Source organism: Martes martes (assembly GCF_963455335.1).
Source record: "Martes martes genome assembly, chromosome: 2".
Lineage (NCBI taxonomy): Eukaryota > Metazoa > Chordata > Mammalia > Carnivora > Mustelidae > Martes > Martes martes.
This window is the reverse complement of record NC_137889.1, coordinates 109,172,991-109,197,365: the sequence shown is the minus strand read 5'-3', so window position 1 is coordinate 109,197,365 and position 24,375 is coordinate 109,172,991. Positions and strand designations below refer to the sequence as shown.

Genomic DNA, 24,375 nt, shown 5'->3' with positions numbered 1-24,375 from the left:
AGTTTACAGAGAAATAATTAACAATAACAACAACAACAACAACGATAATAAAGACCTATGTAGCCACCACCAAGACTTAGCAATAGAACATTATTTCGTACCTATTTTTCAGATTAACATATTTTCAAGTGTGTAGCCACAATTCACTTATTTTTAGCTATTATACAGTATTTCATATCATAATAATATATATTACATATAATATATATAATAATGATTCTATATAAGACTCTATAATAATTTCTTTTTAAGATTTTATTTATTGATTTGAGAGAGAGAGAACACACGAGCAGGGCAGAGAGGCAGAGGGAGAGAGAGAAGCAGACGCCTCACTGAACATAACCTGATCATGACCTGAGCCGAAGGCAGATGCTTAACTGACTGAGGCACCCAGGCACCCCAAGATCATATGATAATTTCTTGTTCACATTACTGTTGATCGATATTTTGCATAAAAGATTAACTATTTTATATGTGCCTTGAGAGATACAAGTGTAAGGGTTTCCCTAGGATATATGCCTCAGATTAAACTTGGTAAGTTGTGAAATACGAACATGTCCAACTTCACTTGGTAGTGCCAACATAATTATTCCAATCAACAGCCTACCAGCTGTGTGAGAGGACTGTTTGTTCCATGCTCTTGCTAAAACTTGGACTTGTCTGAGTGAAATGTCTGCCAGAGGCTTGGTGTGAAATGGCATCCCATTGTGCTTTGTTCCCTGAATAATAATGTAATGGTACTTCGTGTGGTTATTAGGTCACATTTGTGTTTCGTCTTCTGCCTCATTTTCTAGTGCATTGTTTTCTCTTGCTTATTGCCTTTAGGACATATTTATATATTCAGGTTTATAGCAAACTTTGTCAGTTATATCTGTTGCAAACTTCTTCTTAAAGGTACATCTTGTATTTTGACCTCCTTATGGCGTATTTCGAGAAAGAGAAGTTCTTAATTTTCATGATAATTTACTGATATTTTCATTTGGGGGGCCTTGATTGAGAAATTCTTCTTTTAACCCAAGGCCATTAAATATGCACTCTTATAAATGTTTCTAAAAGAATTACAGTTTAGCCTTCTACATTAAAATTTATATTCCACCTTGGGTTGATTTTTGTGTAAATGTGTAAGATAGGGATCTGTTTCATTATATTCTATATGGAAAACCAATTTCCTCGGCTGTCCTTACCAATAGTCCATTCCTTTCCCATCAACGTGCACCACCCACGCTATCATCTTTCAAGTTACTATGTGTGGTTCATTTACATTCCATGTTTCTGTATATTCTTGCAACAATACTACACTTCTTAGTTGCTATTGCTTTATAATAATTTCTGCTATTTGATAGATCAACTCCTCCTATTTAATTCTTCATGGGTAACTTTTGATTTTTCATACACAGTCTTTATTCATTTAAATCTACCCACATATTTGCCATTTCAATTATTCCTCATTTCTTGTATTTTCATGATTTGATCTGGGGTCATTTTACTTCTGTCTGAAAATTCTCCTTTAGTATTTCTATCGGTGCATGTCTCCTGGTATCCAGTTTTTTGGATTTGTGTTATCTAAAGTTCTTATTTTGCCTTCATTTTTGTAAACAATGTTTTTGCTAGATGTTGAAATCTAGTTATTTTCTTTCAATACTTTAAACGTATTATTCTATTTTCTTCTGGCTTTCATCATTTCTGTCATCTGTCTTATTTTTGTTCATTTGAAAGTATGCTTCTTATTTCTGAATGCTTTTTAAATGTTCTCATTTTCTTTGTATTAAAGGTTTTCTTTGTATTTCTCTTATTTGATTTTGTGGCATTTCTTCAACCTGGTTTATTATTTTTCATCTATTTTAAAATATTCTCAGACATTATCTCTTCAAATACTGCTTTTCCCATTCTCTCTCTTCTAGCCTTCTAAAATTAAATATATATTTATTTTCTATTGACCTATTTTCTAGCTTACTAATTGTCTATTCAGCTGTGTCTAATCTTTAAACCCATTTGCTGAGTTCTTTATTTTAATTATTGTCATTTTCAGTTAATTTTTTAATAGATTCAAATTCTTGCTGGAATTCTTTTTCTCAGGATATATTCTTCAATATATAAACCTAAGTTATTTTAAAATCCATGTCTGATAACTTCAATAATTTAATCTCCTGCAGGTTTATTTATTTTGCCTGTTTTTTTTTTTTTTCTTTTCTTTTGGTTTTTGGTCAATTGTCTTATCTCCTGGTTTACCTATTAATTTTTTGTTTAATACCAGACATCACATATAAAAGGAATATTGGAGAAATAATAAGAAGTTTTGAATGATGTTATGTTCCTCTAGAGAGGATTCACTTTTGTTCATAAAAAATTTAAAAAAAAAATTAAAAATGAGGTCAGATCACCTTAATCCTACTTGGGAACAGACAAATTTGTATCTGTGGTCTTTGTGAGACTGTGGTTTTCAGGTCACATTTGTATTTTTAGTTAGTTCTTTTGCCTAGGCTGTAGCCATTCAAAGATCCTGTATGACAGCTTGGATTGGTTCTCAGGACCACTCCTCCTTCTAGGCCCTAACCTCTGATTTTTATCTCATAGCTCCCATAAAACTGTCTGCTCACCTCCTCTTCATTTTATTGTTGTTCTCCTTATACTTTCAGTCTGCTGTTTACATACTGGTTAAATGCCTGTTTACATACTGGTAAATGCGACACTGAATATCGGGTTTATCTCTTTGCATTTCTTATTCTTTCTATCCAAGATTTTAACCCTCCAATCCTCACTGCTTTAGTAGTTCTGATGCCTTCAAATAGGCTGTTTTTTGTATTTTATACAGTTTTCTAATTGTTCACAGCAAATTTCTGATACCCTACATTCTCATACCCAGAACTTTCTGTTTAAATTTTAGAATTAGCTTGTCGAATTTTATTTTTAAAACATGAGATTTTTATTAAAATTTTATGGAGTTGACGTATTTGATGAGAATTGACAACTTTATTATATTAAGACTTCCTATCCATGAACATGATATATCTTCTTTAAGGGCATCTTTCATGTCTTTTTCAGACCTGGACTCACTGAGAGTCCAGTGAGTTATGGTTACTTCATATTTATATTACTATTGTAATCGATATATATTTTTCTACTACATTTTCTAGTTAGTGTTACAAAGGTATAATAATTTTCTGTTACTTCTTGTAATTCAACTGAAGATTCTTTTTGCTTTTTATGAACAGGTGTATCATCTAAAAATAATGAGAGCTTAATTTCCTTGTTTTCAATACTTGCACAGTTTAAAAAATTTAATCTCATTGTTTTGGAACTATTACTGGACTACAACATCTAGCACAATGTTGAGTGAAGGTGATGATACTAGGGGATCTTTATCTCAATCCTGATCTTCAGTATTTCACCATTAAATATAATATTTGTTGTGGGATTCTCGTAGATTTTTCTTCATCAAGATAAAGAATTTCTCTTTTCTTATATTGCTAAGATTTTGTTATGAATGGATGTTGAATTATATTAAAAACTTTTTCTGCATCTAGTAAGTTTTTTCTCTTTTGTTACTTTTATATTGATTGGCTTTAAATATTTAGTCAATTATAGAATTGCCACTTGGTCATGGTATGTTATCTTTTTAATATATTGCTAAATTCATTTGTTAAAATTTTGTTCAGACTTTTGCATCTATATTCATAATTGAGTTTGGTCTACAATCTTTCTTTCTTGTTCTATATTTGCCTACTTTACAAATAAGGGTTGGGCACCTGGATGGCTCAGCTTATTGAGCATCTGACTCTTGATTTCAGCTTAGGTCATGATCTCAGGGTGGTGAGATCAAGCCCTGCACCAGGTTCCATGCTCAGCAGGGAGTCTGCTTGAGATTCTTTCCCTCTTCCCTCCTTCCTGGGATCAAGCCCCGCATCGGGCTCTCTGCTCAGTGGGGAGCCTGCTTCACCCCCTTCTCTCTATGCCTGCCTATCTGCCTACTTGTGATCTCTGTCTGTCAAATAAATAAATAAATAAAATCTTTTAAAAAAAACAGTTTTTAAGACCCTTTTTTAGAGCAGTTTTAGGTTCATAACAAAATTAAGAGAAAGTTACAGAGATTTCCCATAAATCTCTTGCCCCTACACCAGGCTCCCCCATTATTGGCATCTCCCACCAGAATGGTACATTTGTTACAACTGATGAACCTACAGTGACACATCATAATCTCCCAAAATCCACAGTTCACCTTAGAGTTCACTCTTGGTGTTGTATGTTGCATGGGTTTAGACAAAGGTATGACACTTATCTATCATCTGTAATTATCATAGAGTATTTTTACTGCCCTAAAAATCTGTGCTCCACTGACTCATTCCTCTCCCTTAACTCTTGACAGCCACTGATCTTTTTATTGTCTCTATAATTTTGCCTTTTCCAGAACGTAATATAGTTAGAGTCATACAGTATTTAGCCTTTTCAGATTGGCTTATTTCATTTAGGAAAACACATTTAAGTTTCTTACATGTCTTTTCTTGGCTTGACAGCTCATTTCTTTTTAGTGCTAAATAATATCCCATTGTCTGGATGCACCACAATTTATTTATCCATTCAGGTACTAAAGGACATCTTGTTGCTTCCAAGGTTTGGCAGTTATGAATAAACCTGCTTCAAAATTTATATATAGGTTTTTGTGTGGACATATTTAACTTCCTTTTTTTTTTTTTTTTTTTTTCGTGTTTTTTTTTTTTTTTTTTTTTATTTTATTTATTTGACAGAGAGAAATCAGAGCTAGGCAGAGAGGCAGACAGAGAGAGGGGGAAGCAGGCTCCTGCTGAGCAGAGAGCCCGACGCGGGGCTCGATCCCAGGACCCTGAGACCATGACCTGAGCCGAAGGCAGAGGCTTAAACCACTGAGCCACCCAGGTGCCCCTGTGTGGACATATTTAAATCCTTTGGGTAAATACCCAGAATTTGATTGCTGGATCATACCATGACAGCACATTTAGTTTAGTTTTGTTTTTTAAGATTTTTAAAATTTACTTATTTTTAAGAGCGAGAGAGAGAGAGAGAGAAAGAGCACAAGCATGAGCAGGGGGAGGGGCAAAGGGAGCAGCAGACTCAATGGGAGCCTGACATGGGACTCGATCCCAGGACCTGGGATCATGACCTGAGCCTAAGGCAGGCACTTAACCAACTGAGACACCCAGGTGCCCCAATGTATGTTTAGTTCTATAAGAAATGCCAAACTGTCTTACAAAGTGGAAGTACCATTTTGCATTTCCACTAACAACAAATGATTTCCTGTTGCTTCACATCCTTGCTAGAATTTGGTGTTTTCCATGTCCCTAATTTTGACCATTCTATAGGTATGTAGCAGTATCTCACTATTGTTTTAAAAATGCAAATTTAAGATGAAGTGGAGTACATTTTCTTATGCTTATAATTTGACATCTGTATATTTTCCTTTTTTTATTTTATGGAAAAATTTGTGTAATACAAAAATTAGGTATACCTTAAATATTTGGTTGAACTTGCTTGTTAGATCAGTTAGGATTCAATCAAGGAAGCACATCACTGAATATTATAAAATAAAAATTTTATTAAAAATTAGATCTTGCATAATTTCAGAGGAGCTGGGAAAGTGAGGTCCAGACTGGTAATTTAGAGGATCAGAGGAAAATCACTGATCAGCCCTACTGATGCAATGAGATGAATGGATAAGGTAAAGTTTGCAGAAAAATCTGCAAAGCCAGGTGCTCTTACCTTCTCAAGTGCGAGCATAAAGCAGAGCTGGTGGGGAGGTTAATGGAAGATTCTTGCATCTGTAGCAAGTGGTGCCTTGGGATCAAGGATGTGCATTAGACCCAGTAGTCAGGAAAAAGAGATGAACACCGAGTAAGGGAGAGGGAGAACAATCTGCAGCCAGACAGCAATCACCATGGGGAAGAGTGAGAACAAGTGGCACCAACCAACTATATCACAAAAACACACAGGAATAAAATTCTGGGAAATAGTTCCAGTTGACCAAGTTGACACAATGCAAAGACACAAAATATTTAAAGCTTATATTTTCCCTGTGGAAAGATTTTTAAATGTTTTAATTTCTTTAATGGGTTTAGGACTATTCAGATTTTCTGTTTCTTTCTCTGTCAGTTTCAGTAAGCTAATTTTTTTTTCCTAAATGATTGTCCATTGGCTTAAATTTGAAATTTTATTGTTACAAAGTCATTCATACTATTCTCTTACTTTTTCAATTGCTACCACACCTGTATTTTTATGCCCTTTTCATCCATAATATTAGTTGTTCATTCTCTCTCTTTCTTTTGATTAATATTGTTGTATATTTGTTAAATTTCTCAAACAACTAACTTTTGGCTCTTTTGATCCTTATAATTTTTTTTCATTTTTAAAGATTTTTTTCTAATTTATTTATTTGACAGACAGAGACCACAAGTAGGCAGAGAGGCAGGCAGAGAGAGGAAGGGAAGCAGGCTCCCTGCTGAGCAAAGAGCCCGATGTGGGGCTCCGTCCCAGGACCCTGGGATCATGACCTGAGCCGAAGGCAGAGGCTTTAACCCACTGAGCCACCCAGGTGCCTCAATTTTTTTTTTCAATAATTTCTCCTTTTATCTTTATGAAGTCTTCGCTTATACTTCCTTTGGATTTATTCTACTTTCCTTTTTTAACTTCTTCAGTTGGGTACTTCTTCGCTCATTAATTTTTTTTTTCCTGTATAAGGATATATCCTATATCCTTTATATAATTCCTATATAATTCCCTCTCAATGCCAATTTAGTTATAAACTATTCATTGTGGTATATAGAATTTTCACAATTGTTCAGTTCTATGTGTTTTCTAATTTCCATTATGATTTCTTCCTTGGCCCATAAGTTATTAGGAAATGTTTATGTAATTTACAAACATTCTGTTTATCACTTTATTATTAACTCTAACTGAATTTCATTACAATCATAGAATATGGTCTATATCACCATATTCATGCAGTCCCCAGAAAATTATTGAAGCTACATTATGGACTAGCACATACATATTAATTTTCATGAAGTTATATGTGCCCCATATATATCCAATTCTAATTACTGTACTTTAAAGTCTTCTATGTCCTCACTAATTTTTTTGTCTCCAAAGTTTATTAATTACCAAGAGCAGTATGGCAAAATCTAATGTGATGTTATTTTCTTCAATACTTCTGATAAAATGTCAATTTTTTGCTTTATATATTTGAGGATGGGTATTATATGTATATGATTTTAGAACTATAATATTTTTCTGGAAAAAATAAACATTTTATTATTATGAAGTAATTTCTTATCTCTAGTAATATATTTTATTATTCATCTTTAATTTCCTTCAACTTTGGATATAATCTTTAAGAACAAGTAAAATGAAAAGAATATCTGCTCCACTAAATTTTTTAGATTGGATGTGAGAACCAATGAGATCAAATAAGATAAGGAATACAATAATCAGAAGCCACAATGCAAATATAAGATATAATTCTGGAGAAAAATATTTTAATTCCACAGATTCAGTCTTTTTGATAGTGCAAACTACCATACATATCCACATCTATAAGACTAGTAGGCTTAAATGGGATTTGGGTATAAATGGTTTAAAAGCTCAATCATAGCCCAGTCATTGTCATACTGCTTTTAGGTGGTATTTCCTTACCATTAAGGCAACAGGTGGAAATACTAATAAAAGCTCGTGATGATAGTGAAAAATTTTGGAAAGTGGCTGTTGACAGAGATCAAGTGGTTCTAGAACTCTAATTATATATTTGCTTACCTATCATTAGAAGCCACCACCTGTGTCTTTTGTGCTGCTGTCTCCAGCTCTAACAAATTAATACATATTTAAAACTAATGTCCACATTTGACAGTGTATTTCTACTTGGTTTAACAGCTGCCAACAAGTGCTAGAGAACTATCTCCCTAGAATATATAGACAAAGGTGTTATTCTTAATTTCCATAATTTGCATTATGGAAAGTCAATTGATATTTTCAGAAGCTTTATGAGGTTTCCCAAAAACCTCTTTAGCTTATAAGCATCTTGCCTTTAAAACAATAGATAAAAACAAAAAAAAATTATTTTCCCAGATCTACCTGGACATAGATAAACTGTACAATGTTGTCTCATAAAACAAATATAGTCATAATTAATGCTCTTTATCCAATGCATAAAACTTGATGAATAAATGACCAACATATCCCAAACATATATGTCTAAGATGGTCGTTTTAACGTAAAAGTGAAATTGAATGTTTAACCTGTCTTGATATTTGTGTACAACACCTTGTGAAATTCTGACCCAGGGGTTTCGGGCTCTGCTCTTAGCCCCATCTTCATATGCCACTTGCCTGGATAAGAAGCAGTACAAACAAGTTTACCATACCAGAAGCTAATATGATTGAAACAGTGGTCTCAAGAAGGGGTAAAATAATAATAATAATATGGTTTCATCTTGTGGCAAGCATTAATGGTAAGCACCACGCATGCATTATTTCACTTCAAAGCACAACAACCTTATGGCAACGGTAATGTTATTCTCCCCATTGTGAATATGAGGAAACTGAAATTTAGAGAGATTAAGTAGTTTGAAGAAGGTTACAAAGCTAATAGGTGATACAATGGTATTTAAAATCTAGTCCTGTGGAATTCAGAGACCATCTTTTTAACCACTACATCATTTATTGTCATTATATACATAATGACATCACCTCATCTATTTGGAATTGATGTATCAGCAAGCTAAGAATACAGCTGAAAACAGTAAGGAGAAAATAAAGGTTGCAACATACTAAAAGTTTAAGGGCTAAAATTTATGTATTGTACTCAGGAAATATTCATAAACTTGCCTTCAATATACATTTATTCTTACTTTATTTATGATGCTAATTTGCTTGGTTATCTGAATACCACGTTTACAAAACAGAAGCAACGAGAAAGGTGAGATGAGGAGCTTGCATGGGAGGTAATTGATGGAGCCATGAGGGCTGACAGCTGGAAAGTCCACAGGAAAAGTAATGTAAATAATAGGTTAAAATGTTCAGACTCGAGATTTAAGAACCTTTAATATGCAGTAAAGGAGCTCTGATCATCACAAAATTAGCACTTTATTATGGCTTATATGTAATAAAGTCCTTATTTTATTAAGAAAACATATACTTGTGCTCAACATGTTTTTGTTTTGTTTTTTAAAAAGATTTTATTTATTTATTTATTTATTTGTCAGGCAGAGTTAGAGAGAGAGAGAGCACAATCAGTGGGAGCAGCAGGCAGAGGGAGAAGCAGGCTCCCCACTGAGCAGGGAGCCTGATGTGGAACTTGATCTCAGGACCCTGAGATCATGACCTGATCCCAAGGCAGACGCTTAACTGACTGAGCCACCCAGGCACCACTTATGCTCAACATGTTTTATATGATGATAGATACACTTATGCTTAACATGTTTTATATAATGATAGAGAAGGAGTTATCCTAGACTGATAAAAGAACATCGGTATTTAAAGCAGTAAGGCCTACAGCATCTCAATACCTTGGAAATAGTAATAACACCTTAATTTGTATTGATGCTTGCTGGGACTTATGTTGTTTTCACACAAAGAATGCTTCATTTTAGAGCTAAAGAAACCAAGGTGCGAACATTTGACTCACTGTCCAAAATAACTTCCTAAAAGTTCTGAATGATAACAGTTTTACTATGCTTTCATTATTTTGGCAGATAAATGGTATAAATTTAAAAATAAGAACACAAATAACTCAGGCATTAATTTGGGATTTATAACTCTTCATTTAGAACACATCCTGGCAACTGGTGGGAAGACAGAGGTGGAATAGGAGGACCCGAGGCTCTCCCCGTCCCACAAATACAATTCAGTAACTAAGAAATCATCCTAAATACCCCAGAAATTGACCTGAAGACAGGGAAAACAAACCACACAACTAAACGTAGAGAAGAGGCCACACTGAAGAAGTTAGGAAGTGTGGTGATGGGCTTAGGAGAGACATGGATCATGGCATTCCTGGAGGTGGGGAGCATGGTCGTAGCAAAGGGTGAAAGACAGGTTAGTACACAGGGGAGCACACAGAGAAAAGGAATCCATGAACAAACGGCTTGGAAAGCAAGAGGGGCTTGCTTGAGTTCTTGCAACCAGTGGGAGTTAAAGTTTGGAGTTTTAAAGGTCAGCATCCTTGGTTCTGGGATAGCTTGGAGGTCACTAAGGCTGCTATTGGAGAAAAGGCCAGCAAATAGCCCAGAAACATACAGTATGAAAACAGTGATGTGAAGATTACCTGGGGCACACAGTGGGAGGTTATTCACTCATCTCAGAGCACATCCCAGAGAGACAGCATTCATGGAGAGGTTGCTGTGGGAACAAAGAAACTGGCAGTGCCATGTCCCTCTCTCACCCCTCAGCATAAAAACAGAGCCATCTGTGGGAACCAGCATAGCACTGACACTCACTACCTAACTTGCTTACCACCAAGCCCCACCTCCCTGCACTCTGCTGGAACTGACCCTCCCAGTCATGCTAGATTCAGTCCCAGCACAGCAGGCCCCCTCCCCCAGAAGACCAGCCCAAAGCCCTATTCAAACCATCACCTGACCTGGAGTTTTGCAGAGCCTTGGTTCTGGTGGTGGTGGTGACAGGGCTCATTTCACAAACAGACCAGCACACACTTGGCTAAAACATACCACCTTCAGGCCAGGGACCAAACACTGCCCATAACAGGTAAAGAGAGCCACTGCAGATGGCTGGCCTGAAGGATAAAGTGGCCAGGACAAAATAGCAGAGCACACACAGCACACATTGGATACAATCCTGGAAGCACCAGGCCCTAGAAAGCAGGGGTCACCACATTGCAGGGCACTACAAGGTCTCTTCTTCATAAGGCCATTACCCTCAAGAACAGGAGAGGTAGTTGACTTTCCTGACTTTCCTAACACACAGCAACAGGCACAGAGACTTAGAGAAAATGAGAAGACAGAGAAATCTGTCCCCAGTGAAAGAACAGGACAAGGTCATGGCCAGAGATCTAAGTGAAACAGATATAAGTAACATGCCTGATAGAGAATTTAAAGTAATGATCATTAGAATAGCCACTGGATTTCCAAAAAGAGTGAGACCCTTACCACAGAAATAAGGAATAACATAGCAGAGACAAAGGGCTCAAAAAGCAAAATGAGAAACACGCCTGATGGGATGAACAGCAGGCTGGAAGAGGCAGGGGAATGTAGAAACATCTAACATGCAAATGGATGTCAAAAGAAAGTGGGAGTAGCAATACTTACATCGCACAAAGTAGACTTTAAAACAAAGACTGTAACAAGAGACAAAGAAGGATACTATTAATAATAAGGGAAACAATCTAAGAAGATGTAACGATTGCAAATATTTATGTACCTAACATGCGAGCACCCAAATACACAAAACAGTTAATAACAAACATAAAGGAAGTAATCAGTAATGATACAACAATACTAGGGGAACCTTAACACCCCACTCACATCAATGGACAGATCATCTAAGCAGAAAATCAACCAGGAGACAGTGGCTTTGAATGACACACTGGAACAGATGGACTTAACAGATATATTCAGAACATTCCATCCTAAAACAGCAGAATACACGTTCTTTTCAAGGGCACATGGAACATTCTCCAGAATAGATCATATATCATCAGCCCACAAAACAAACCTCAACAAATTCAGAAGATGGAAGTCATTCCATGCATATTTTCTGATCACAAGGCTATGAAACTAGAAGTCACCCACAAGAAAAAAATCTGGAAAGACCACAAATACAAGGAAGTTAAATAACATGCTACTAAACAACAAATAGGTCAACCAGGAAATAAAACAAGAAACAAAAAAGCACACGGAAACAAAGGAAAATGAAATCACAACGATCAAAAATCTCTGGGATGCAGAAAAAGCAGCTCTAAGAGGAAAGTTTATAGCAAGACAGGCTTACCTCAAAAAGCATGAAAAATCTCAAACAACTTCACCTTATATCTAAAGAATCTAGAAAAAGAACACAAATGAAACCTAAAACAAGCAGAGGAAGGAAATAATAACTATTAGAGCAGAAATAAATAATACAGAACTTAAAAAAACAATAAAGCAAATCAATGAAACCAGGAGCTGGTTCTTTGAAAACATCAATAAAATTGATAAATCTCTAGACAGACTTATCAAGAAAAAAGAAAAAGGACTCAAATAAATAAAATCACAAATGAGAGAAGAGAAATAATAACCAACATCACAGAAACACAATTATAAGAGAATATTAGGAGAAACTACATACCAAAAAATTGGACAAACTAGAAGAAATGGATAAAATCCTAGAAACATAAATTACCAAAACAGAAACAAGAAGAAAATCTGGGTAGACCAATTGCCAACAATGAAATTGAAGCAGTAATTTAAAAAAACAAAAACAAAACAAAAAAACTCCCAACAAACAAAAGTCCAGCACCAGATGGCTTCACAGACATACCCTACCAGACATTTAAAGAAGGGTTAATAGCTATTCTTCTCAAACTTCTCCAAAAAATAGAAAAGGAAATGTCCAAATTCACTCTGTGAGGTCAGAATTACCCTGATACCAAAACCAAATAAAGACACCACTAAAAAAGAGAACTACAGGCCAATATCTCTGACCAATATAGATGCAAAAATTCTCAACAAAATACTAGTAAACTGAATCCAACAATACATTTTAAAAATCATTCACCACGATCATGTGGGATTTATTCCTGGGTGCAAGGGCTGTTCAACTTTCACAAATCAACCAATATGACCCATCATATCAATAAAAGAAAGGATAAGAACCATATGATCATTTCAATAGATGCAAAAAAAGCATTTGACGAAGTATAACATCCATATAAAAGCCCTCAATAAGTAGGTTCAGAGAGAACATACCTCAACGTAATAAAGACCATATATGAAAAGCTCACAAACATCATCCTTAATGGGGAAAGAACTGAGACCCTCTCCCCTAAGGTCAGGAACAAGAGAAGGCTGTTCCCTTTCACCACTTTCATTCAACATAGTACTGGAAGTCCTAGACATGGAAATAAGAAAACAAAAAGAAACAAAAGGCATCCACATCCATAAGGAAGAAGTAAATCTTCCACTATTTGCAGATGACATGATACTATATATAGAAAACCTGAAATACTCTACCGAAAACCTGCTAGACCTGATAAATACAGTAAAGTTGCAGGATACAAAATCAATGTACAGAAATACGTGGCATTTCTATACACTAATAATGAAGTAGCAGAAAGAGAAATTAAGAAGAGTCCCATTTTCAATTGCACCAAAAATAATTAAGATACTTTGGAGTAAACCTAACCAAAGAGGTAAAAGAACTGTCCTCTTAAAACAGCAAAACTGATGAAAGAAACTGAAGATAACACAAAGAAATGGAAAAATACTCCATGCTCATAGACTGGAAGAAAAGCATTGTTAAAATGTCTATACCACGCAAAGCAACCTATACATTTAATGCAATCCCCATCAAAACACCACTTAGTATTTTTCACAGAGCCAGAACAAGCCATCCTAAAATTTGTATGGACCACAGAAGACATTGTATAGCCAAAGCAATCTTGAAAAAGAAAAGCAAAGCTGAAGGCACCACAATTCCAGACTTCAATCTATATTACAAAGCTGTCATAATCAAAACAGTATAGAACTGGCACAAAAATAGTTGCAGAGATCAGCAGAACGGCCAAGAAATAAACCTCCAACTATTTGATTAATTAGTCTTTGATAAGGCAAGAAAAAATATCCAGTGGGAAAAGACAGTTTCTTCAACAAATGGTGTTGGGAAAACTGGACAGCAACATGCAAAGGAATGAAACTGGACCACTTTCTTTCACCACACACAAAAACAAATTCAAAATGGATTAAAGAACTAAATGTGAGACCTAAAACCATTAAAATCTTATAAAAGACACAGGTAGTAAGATCTCTGACATTGGCTCTAGCAACTTCTTTCTAGATGTGTCTCCTGAGACAAGGAAACAACAGCAAAAATAAACTACTGGGACTTCATCAAAATAAAAACTTCTGCGCAGCAAAAGAAACAATCAACAAAATTAAAAGGCCACCCGTGGAATGGGAGGAGATCTTTGAAAATGACATATCTGATAAGGGGTTAATATCCAAAATACATAAAGAACTTATAAAACTCAATACCCCCAAAGCAAATAATCCATTTTAAAAACTGGGCAGAAGACATGAACAGACATTTCTCCAAAAAGATGTACAGATGGCCAACATACACATGAAAAGATAGTCATTATCATTTACCATCTGGGAAATGCAAATCAAAACTACCAGGGGGTGAGATACCACCTCACGCCTGTCAGAATGGCTAAAATCAATAACACAAGAAACAACAGGTGTTGGTGAGGAACGTGGAAAAAAAGGAACACTCTTGCACTGTTCATGGGAATGCAAACTGTTGGTGCAGCCACTGTGGAAAATAGTATGGAGATTCCTCAAAGAGTTAAAAATAGAACTACCCTACAATCCAGCAATTTCACTACTAGGGATTTACCTGAAGAATACAAAAACATGTACCCTAAGGTTTATTGCAGCATTAGTTAATAATGGCCAAACCATGAAGGCAGTCCAACTGTCCATCAACTGATGAATGGATAAAGAAAATATTGTGTGTATACACACACACATATATACACACACAATGGAATATTATGCAGCCCATAAAAAGAATGAAATCTTGCCATTTGCAATGACATGGATGGAGCTAGAAAGCATAATGCTAAGTGAAATAAATCAGAGAAAGACAAATACTATTTCTTTCATATATATATTTCATATATATTTCTTTCATATGTGGAATTTAAGAAACAAAGCAAACGAGCACAAGGGAAAAAAGAAAGTGAGGCAGACTAAGAGACAGACTCAACGCTAAAGAACAAACTGCTGGTTACCAGAGGGAAGGTGGGTGGGGAGGACAGGTGTAGGTGATGGGGATTAAGGGCACTTGTGATGAGCCCTGGGTGTTGTATGGAAGTTTTGAACCACTATACTTGTACTGGTGAGGTTGTACATGTTGTACACCTGAAACTAATATAACATTGTATGTTAACTAACTGAAATTAAAATGTAAACTTAAAAAAGAAAAAGAATGCATCCTGAAGTCTTAATTGTTGAGTGCAGCGCATCTTAATTTTCTTCTGGCCCGTCAGAAACTGAATTGTGGCAAAAGGGCCAAATATTGCTATAGAGGAAAAAAATATGACCGCCAGCTAGGAAATTTTCCCATTTTATCATTTAAATGCTTCTGTTATAGATGTGTCCACGACTAACATGACACTAAATGTTTGCCACATACTTTCCTAGGGAGCTATGTTGTGGCTAGCATATGGTCACTAGCTACAGATGTCCTATGAAGTTTTAAATGGCAGAATTGTCTCAGCATGTCTAACTTTGAAGAGCTGAGGTTGAAACAATGCATAGAACTAGGGTTTCTTATTTAAAGACTTAAAAAAAGAAAGAAAAGGAAAACATAACAAGAAGATGACTAGGTATTTTCTTTTTCTCCCAAAATTATTTTTAAGGATTTATTATTTAGTGCTTTTAACACATTTTTTATTACCACACAATAATCATTTATTTACATGACAAGGATGTGAGCTGGAAATCAAGGCTAATATGTGGAACAGGTTTTGAAAGAATACGGTGTCCTAAGCCTTCATTAGATGCTAGAAGGGGGTTGAATGCTCATTTTACATGTAGTAGGTAGTAAGTAGTCAAATAGAATCACAATCAGGCATTATGCCCAATGAGACCATGAGAGTTAGGAAATAAAAACATTCAGTCTGGAAAAAATGCAAATCAAACATCTCAGATGAAAATGCTCTTTCCTAAAAATTAATTTTTTTAAAGATTTTATTTATTTATTTGACAGACAGAGACCACAAGTAGGCAGAGAAGCCGGCAGAGAGAGAGAGAGAGAAGGAAGCAGGCTCCCTGCTGAGCAGAGAGCCCGATGTGGGGCTCGATCCCAGGACCCTAGGATCATGACCTGAGCCGAAGGCAGAAGCTTAACCCACTGAGCCATCCAGGCGCCCCTAAAAATTAATTTTTAAAGGAGGATATTTCTTGTAGAAACGTGGAACCACAAGAAAGGAAGCCATCTCTTTATGGCGATTTGTTGATTGCAAAATGCGAAGTACGTTTTCTGCTTAATTCCACGGGGGAGCCAGTGTTCCAGCCTGGTTTGGGATTTAACATGGTCCCAATTTATGAGGTATCAGATTCGTTGAAAGGCTTGAAGGAAACCAAGTATCTGGTTCAAAGATAATGTTATGCTATGAGCTACTGTGGTCTCATGTCGTCTCTTTGGTTATCATTGAAATTCTAAAAGAAAGAGGTAGTAAAATTTTTTAAAATTGTAAGATCTACACCCAGAAAACTTCAGAAATGCTCACTTTGGGAAGGAGAAAAAAGATTCACACTTCAGAATATAATTTCACCATAACTGGGAATATTCTGAGTATTGTTTTCTGAGGTCATTTCACTCACTAGAAAAAAATAAAATAGGTCTTCTGATCCTTTAAGGTATCAACTGTCAAAGCAAAACTTTATACATAATACAGAAAAATCTGTATTTGTATAAATCTGGGAAAGGGGTCATACTGAATAATTATCTAAGTTATCCTCCTCACCACTAAATCTTTTCCAAAGTTCCTAAGTTTCTACTTGAAGAGATGTGCTTCAACTCCTTTTTATGTTGACTTCTGGTCTGAACACAGTCTAAGGAGTTGAAGAAAAATGCAAGAAAAAGTAAGCAAAGGGACTAGCTGATGCTTAAACTGAAAAATCCAAAGGCCCAAACAGTCTATACTTACTGTATTAGGTAGTATAATGTGTAATAACAATGTCTTAGCTACAAGAACAAGGTTTAATTAGAAGACCTTAGGAAGGGGGCACCTGGGTGGCTCAGTGGGTTACAGCCTCTGCCTTCAGCTCAGGTTGTGATCCCAGCGTCCTGGGATCGAGCCCTGTATCAGGCTCTCTGGTCAGCGGGGAGCCTGCTTCCCTTCCTCTCTCTGCCTGCCTCTCTGCCTACATGTGATCTCTGTCTGTCAAATAAATAAATAAAAATCTTTAAAAAAAAAAAAAAGAAGACCTTAGGAAGTTTTACTTTGCATGAATTTCCAATAGATTTCAAAATTATTTTTAAAAGTATAGCGATAGGAAGCTTCGACAATCACTCTGGCAAATCACTTTGGTTCAACTCGAATATCCCTTAAACTATAATTTATTATTTAACCAGGAATACAAGAAAATGATTGTTTCATGGTGATTTTATTGAAATAATTAGAAGAGATCGATTGTTCACAATGAAAATAAATCCGGAAATTTGCTTGCAATCTCATATTTGAAAATAAGTACAAATTCTGTGCCAATACATGAAAGGAAAATTTACCATTTTCATTTAAAAAAAAATTCTCTGGGGAAAGGATAGTAATGCTTGAGAAACGTGATGTCTCCAGGTAATTTTTCAAAATAAAATGTTTTTGTTCAAAGATTTTAAGATAGAAAAAATAAGCCAACTAATTCTGAAGAAATCAGGTTTAAGTTAATACAGTTTTTAATTAATTTAGCAAAATTCATTCTGTGAAATCAGCAGCATAGATCAAACCAGTGATAGGTTAAATGCCCACAATGTATCAGACCAGTAATTTTAATATTCTAACCATTTTATGAGACTTAGCTAAATGTTCTGTTCAGATAAAAGGAATTATCTTACAACTGACCAAACCAGTGTGGTTGCCTGCTTTTAACCCAATTTCTTGTGGGGCTGCAGAGAAAAAAGTACCTAGCTGTCTTGACTATTGAAGACAACACAGTTTACAAAGTAACACCGTGCTTTGGTTTCCAGTGAGTTTCCTAGTGATTCTCTCTGTTACTCTTACTTGAAAAATCTGCAACGGGACTGCTTGAAGGAAGAAACAAAAGCATGACTACCTGTTTGTCTCCAGGACCCTGAGTGGGTGATGAGTGGTAGAGATTGTGTCACCAAAATCCGTATTTTCCCTCTACCTTTTGAGATGAAGTATTACCATCTATCAACACAGTTAATCCTTTTTGATCTTCCTTTTAATTCTAGTTTTCACTGAGTCAGCTTCTTTTGGGGTGGTGGATCTGGGGCCCTTTGTGGTCATATGGGTTAGCCGATAGGAGAGAATGTGGCTTCTCAATCCCCAAAGCAATGGGCTGTGCCCCACAGGAGGGGAGAGGAAAGCTCTGCTCCATTGTCTGGGGACCAGAGCCTCTATAACTGGACTGTGGAGTGCGGCAGCCTTGCTCTGTGCCCACATACGTCTGGGGTTCATTTCTCCATGATGTCCGTTGCACTGAGCCTATACGAAAGGAAAAAGAAACCTGAGGATTCACATGATTCACAACGTCTGGCAAGAGACGCCCAAATAACAGTGACTGGAGGGTAGGCCCAAAAGACGAGAGAGACAAAGAATCAACCCATTCTCAGACTATGTGGACCCAATTTCTAAAAAATTCGTCTTGGTTGCATGAGATGATTCAAAGGCAATGCTACCTGACATTCCTCTTTGACTTTCTCTGTGTACTTCTCCCCCCTTCTGGGAGCCTTGGGAACAGAGCTCGGGTTTCCAATGCATTTGCCTGCCTAGTCCCTAGTGTGGTACTCTGCCCACAACATGATGCTAACTTAACCGGCACCGGCTCATGTTGGCTGAAGTCAATGAATATGGTTCCATGGATCCACCACTAGCACAGCCTGTGTTTTAATGGGTTTTCCAGGAGCAGGGAAGGACTCGGCTCAGAGCCAATCTCGATCTTTTATCTCATTTTCCTTTCTCTTTCCCTACTTGGGATCTCTCACCTCATGCATTTTATGAGACAGCTGGCCATGATTGGGCTGTGATCACTCAAATTGGGAGACAGTTTTATGAATGGCTCACAGAGAGTGAGTCAAACTGTAGTAGAGTGAGCAAAAAGGGAGATATTCTCATCTTCTCCTGTGTACTCAGCTAACCAAGTCCTTAGTTATTTTCTGAGTTTAACCACACCTTGGTCCAATCATTGTGCTGCTGGTTAACTGGAAAAATTATACGTACCTCTATAGTGAATTACTTTTGTGACAAAGAATTATGTGCTTTTAGCTCTTCAAGAAAAATATGTAACTATAAGATATTCATTCTATTACTTTCTAATAATGTTAGTATTAACAACAAAACCCAAGCAACTTTTGAAAATGCCAAATGTTTTTGTTATGCAGGTAACAACACTGGTAACAGTTTACATATAAAATTGTATCAATTCTTAAGTGTACCCTAATATCCAAGGCCTTCATCAAGGAAAAAAAAGTTCTACTGAATTTGGGTTACATGGCAATACACATAGGAGACAGATGTGAATGAGTTTTTCAAAACTAGAATCCTACATTCTCTCTGTAAGAAAATCTGAAGAGGAGAGTAGGGTAACAAGCATATTTTTTTTAAAGATTTTATTTATTTATTTGACAGAGACACAGTGAGAGAGGGAACACAAGCAGGGGGAGTGGGAGAGGGAGAAGCAGGCTTCCCGCAGAGCTGGGAGCCCAATGTGGGGCTCAATCCCAGGACCCCGGGATCATGACCTGAGCTGAAGGCAGATGATTAACAGTCTGAGCCACGCAGTTGCCCCAGTAACAAGCATATTCACAAAGGTCAAACATCAGAAAATATAAGCAGAGCTGAAGACCCTCTCAGCAGAGAAACTGGTGTTTTGTTTTGCTTTGTTTTGTTTTTAAGATTTTATTTATTTGTCAGAGAGAGAGGGAGACAGAGAGGGAACATAAGCAGGGAGAGAGGCAGGTTCCTTGCTCAGCCAGGAGCCCAATGCAGGACTCGATCCCAGCACCCTGGGACCATGACCTGAGCCAAAGGCAGATGCTTAATCGACAGAGCCAGCCAGGCATCCAGAGAAATTGTGTTTTGTGGGTTCAATGTTTCTTCGAAACTTTCTAACAGCTTATAATTCAAAACGTGTTCAACTTTGTCCTTTGAGTTATGAAATAAAACTGACATCTGAGCCCCATGCCCAAGATGTTTATTATCATCATGCAACTCTTGGCAAAAGTATTATGTTGGAAATATCTAATTCCAATTCCACCTGAGGCAGATTGAGTCCCAGAGCAGCCTGAGAACCCAGGATGATTTTATGGACTCTCTCCCAGTAGCCTGCATGGACTTCACAGATGACTCAGGCATCTGGCTGAGGGCTGGCCCCTGATAAGATGTGAACATTCCCAAATCCCCAGGAGGACCCCCAGATCAACTTAAATTCACAGGAACCTTCCTACAAGAACATGGAACACATTTTCTTAGAGCCATTTACAATTTCACCAGAACTATACCTACAGCTACCAATACAGATCCCAAAGACTGACCACAAAACCCCACCAAATTCAAAAGAAAGAGTCACTCATTGTGTGCTTGCCCAAAGTGATCTAGCAGACTGCTGTGCAACCAGAGTTTTGAGGAAACATGGTCACTTCGTGCACCATAAGAATCCAATCCAAATGCATCTCTCTAAGGCTCTGAGGCATTTCAATACAGCCCAGCCACTCGCATAGCTCATGCATAGTTTAACTATTGTGTCTGCACTTCCATGAGACTTGGAAACATTCAGGATCCAGATAAAGACAGCCACTTACCTGGCTCCAGAGAAGAGAACTGGCTAACATCTGCTGCCTCACCGTCCTTGAGGGTTGCAGGTTGACTTCCATTCCTGAGATTTTGGTGTTCCTTTATCACCACAAACTGCAGAGAACACAAGGGAGGGAAGGAGAGAGAGGACATTGCTACGATTCATCAATGATCTCAACATATATGGAACCAAAGTTTATGGCTTCATTATGTTCATTGTATGGAAGGTGAACGCTGAAAGGAAGGCCTTGTCAAATTTCTCTCTTGCTAATGAAAGATTCTGTTTTCAATTAGGAGCCTTATGTCGATAAAGGCAAATGGGCACTATCAATACTTAACTGGAGAATCTATTCTAATTCTAGAATCCCAACTTTTGGGTCATGGATCCCAACGATCCCACCATTTTACTTTAAGCAATCCAAGAATCCCTTAGAATCCCTAATTCTAAGCATTGCCCCAAGGCCAGACAAATAAGATCTCATATACGTATGTGCTCCAACTTTTCAAATATGTGTGTGTGTTTAGTTAATGAAATTCATGTAAACATGCTACCAAGTTCTCGGTAATTTGGGGTTCTTAATGGGTAATAATAACTAATAGTAGAACTACTATTTTGCTGGGATCCTCAAAATGCTTTTTCATAGTCGAACACCTTGGAAACAAGAATTCTAAAAGGCAGGCCCAGAAAGATTCAGCATTTCTCTTTGGTCAAAAAAATTAATTATTTTTGTCCTTATTGTATTACCTGCGATTGATTGGGCACTTGCAATGTAGGCTGACCAGAGTTCACAGGCTCTCACTCACACTAGATAGATCTGATATTAAAATAGACCAATGAAAAAAAATAGATCAATGCTATAAATTAACTCATGCCCTTGGACAAAGAGTGCAATTTGCAAAGTCCTTCCTCACCAATCAGTAACCCAGCAGACGGACTGCCCCAAGATTTTAGCTGATCATGCTCTCTGTTGGTTCAGAGATGGGCCCTCCCCAGGAGGAGCCCATAACTCAGAAGTACAATAAGAAAAATGGAATAGAAAAAGAAAAAGAAAAAAAAACCTCCCTACTCATATTTCTCTTTGAGAAAAGTATAGGAAGAATAACGACTGGAGTCAATTAAGAAGAGAAATGTTGGCAAATCCCATGAACATGTGTTTTCATTTTCTTATTTTCCACAATGCTAATTATCCTTCACTGCTTTCTCTCCCTTAATGGTCTCCCTGCAGCAACATATTGCCAAATCAATACACAACCCACTGTTTCAGGGCACATACCCAGTATTTCTGACTAAAGTCAAAATCCAGCCCTCTGCACTGCAAATTTTCTAGCCACATGTTTTTCTGCCAGAAGAACCAAGGTCCTAGAATCCTGGGCTGAGATGGGGAAGGCAGCTGATGGAACCAGATTCGGTTCTGCTGCTTCTCCTGCTGGTTCAGATGCTTGGCTGTCTCCCACTCCCACTGGTATCTCCAGCAGCAGCTGGTGTGGAGGACAGTTATGGTGGACCGTTATGACGGCTAGAGGGACTGAGCTCAGCAGCCTGAGGCCTTCTGCTACAGCTCTGAGCCAACAAGCTGCTAACGACAGTGGCAACTGTTTTTGGTTTTTTAAAAACTAGATACAGATTGTTTCTCCCTTCTTCCTATGATTTCAATACCATGAATTAAACTTGCTACTCAAAACCTGAATGGAACACCATATAGGCCGATAGGTGCCATGTAGGTCATTTAGAGGTCTACAGTCATGAGGGCTCAAAGAACTGAGGACATTCTTTAGGTAAGTCCATCCAGGAGCACACACTTTGGGAATCCAAAGATACAGAAGGGATCTCAGAGGTCCTATAATCCAAGCCCCTCGGTGTCCTGAAGAAGAAACGGGCTTTCAGTGACTTGCTGAAGATTAAGACGGCCAATTAAGAGGAAGGTCAGGCTAGACTTCACATTTCTTATTTGATTTTTGTATTTTAAGTTTTTGTAGCTTAAGTTTCAGCCAGAAAACAAGTGTACGCTGATGCCTATAACAGGTAGGACCAGCGATCACCGGCTAGGCAGAAGCATGGCCCTAGGGCAGCTACTCTCTGGGAAAGCACAGTGACTGCAGGCAGGGTTGGGGGAGGGGAAGTGGTATGGGAAGCAGACAAACACTGCCTCTGTCCCTCCAAAACAGCTCCCTAAGAACCTTTTCCCTATTAGCCCACAGGTTTCAATCCCCATGGATCTGCCATATATTCCAGCCTCTTGTGCAATACATGCTGCACATAATACCAGCGGCATGCACTGAACCACTCAAGTTGTCCCTGACAGGTGTCTGGAAATGGAAATCCCAACAGTTTCAAGGGAGCTTAGCCTAGCTCGAGTTAGCCCTATTCGGTTTCAAGATCAGTTACTGAAGTGGGTAATTTATGAAGCATTTTGAACTTCCCAATCACTGCGCTTTTTGGCAAACGTATAGGTTTGCCAGATAAAATATAAGACACCCAGTTAAACTTGAATTTAAATTTCAGCCTTCACTGAAAGTATGAATTTAACTAGGCATCCTGTATTTTTATTTGCTACATCTGGCAACTATTTGCTGCTGAAATTTAGACATTTAAAATGTATGTGAAGAAAAGAAATCTTAAGAAAATTAGAGCATCTACTGTATTTTAATAAAATAAATTAATGAACAAACAAACAGCTATAGGAGAAATCACAAGGGGAAAGAAAAAGGAAGAAAAATAGAGCATAATCTTGGGCTTTTAAGTCATCCATTTGAAAGAGACTACCTAAAAATTGGGAAAGACTTTTCACATAACCCATGAAAATGGAAATTATAAGAAGAAGCTACAGGATAGAAAAAAAATAATGAGAAAAAATGAACCGGGGTCCATATGAAGTCAATTTTTTGCTTCATGTACTTTGGTCATATTACCCAAGGCTGGGGACAGGAGGCCATCCTAGCCTGGCTGTCTGTAGGCCTGCTACTGCTATCTTCTCTGTTCGACTCTTCATAAGGATTCTTTAAATTTTTTGATGGCAGCTTCTTAGTCCTGCAATAAAGCCAAAATGTGAGACAATTTCAAAACAAAACACAACCAGTAGCCCACTCAGTGATGGTCAAGGACAACTGCTTTTGCTACTGAAATGTAGGTACTTAAAATGCCCGAGAGAGAAATATCAAGAAAACTAGGAGTACAACTTTGGGTTTTCTAAGCATTCTTTTCTGCAGAACTTTCCAGATACTTCACTTTTTCCAAGGTTCTGTGAGATGTCTGGGTTCCTCCCACTAGTTTGGTGCCCTCTCCTACTCAAAGGCATCAGACACAAGAACACACAGAGAGGAGGACCCAAGAGAATACTATCTCATGTTGCCAAGCTAGGAAGTAGAATAGGTCTCTTGTCTCCAAATCTAGCTTTATAAATACTTATTTGTTTGACAAACACGAAGCACAAAGTCTATAGAGGTCATGGTGTCATGCATTGAGGGAAAGGGGAGTAAAGGGAGGGAGATGTAATATGAAGCTGGGATCCCTGTCCCCAGAGCTATAGTCTCTAGAGGGAGAGGCGGGTACATAATGCATTGAGCAGCCAATTAACGGAAGGCAATGAAGTAAATACGGTGGTGAAGACCACTAGCCAGCCTCAAGAGTCCTAAAACAGTGCAGCTATCTTGGGCAGGTGGCAG

The 24,375-nt window shown here is 37.3% G+C and overlaps 1 protein-coding gene across 1 annotated transcript in view; it reads right to left on the bottom strand.

The window, feature by feature from the left end:
• Positions 1-17,286: 17,286 nt before the first annotated feature.
• EGF (epidermal growth factor) overlaps positions 17,287-24,375 on the bottom strand; it is a 96,901-nt gene continuing 89,812 nt past the window's right edge. Inside the window, exons 22-24 of the mRNA XM_080796935.1 lie at positions 23,623-23,740; positions 20,721-20,826; positions 17,287-18,405 (exon numbers count right to left, since the gene is read on the bottom strand). Of these exons, the coding sequence (XP_080653061.1) occupies positions 18,164-18,405; positions 20,721-20,826; positions 23,623-23,740 (466 nt within the window). The 3' untranslated portion in view covers positions 17,287-18,163. The remainder of the gene's footprint in view (positions 18,406-20,720; positions 20,827-23,622; positions 23,741-24,375) is intronic.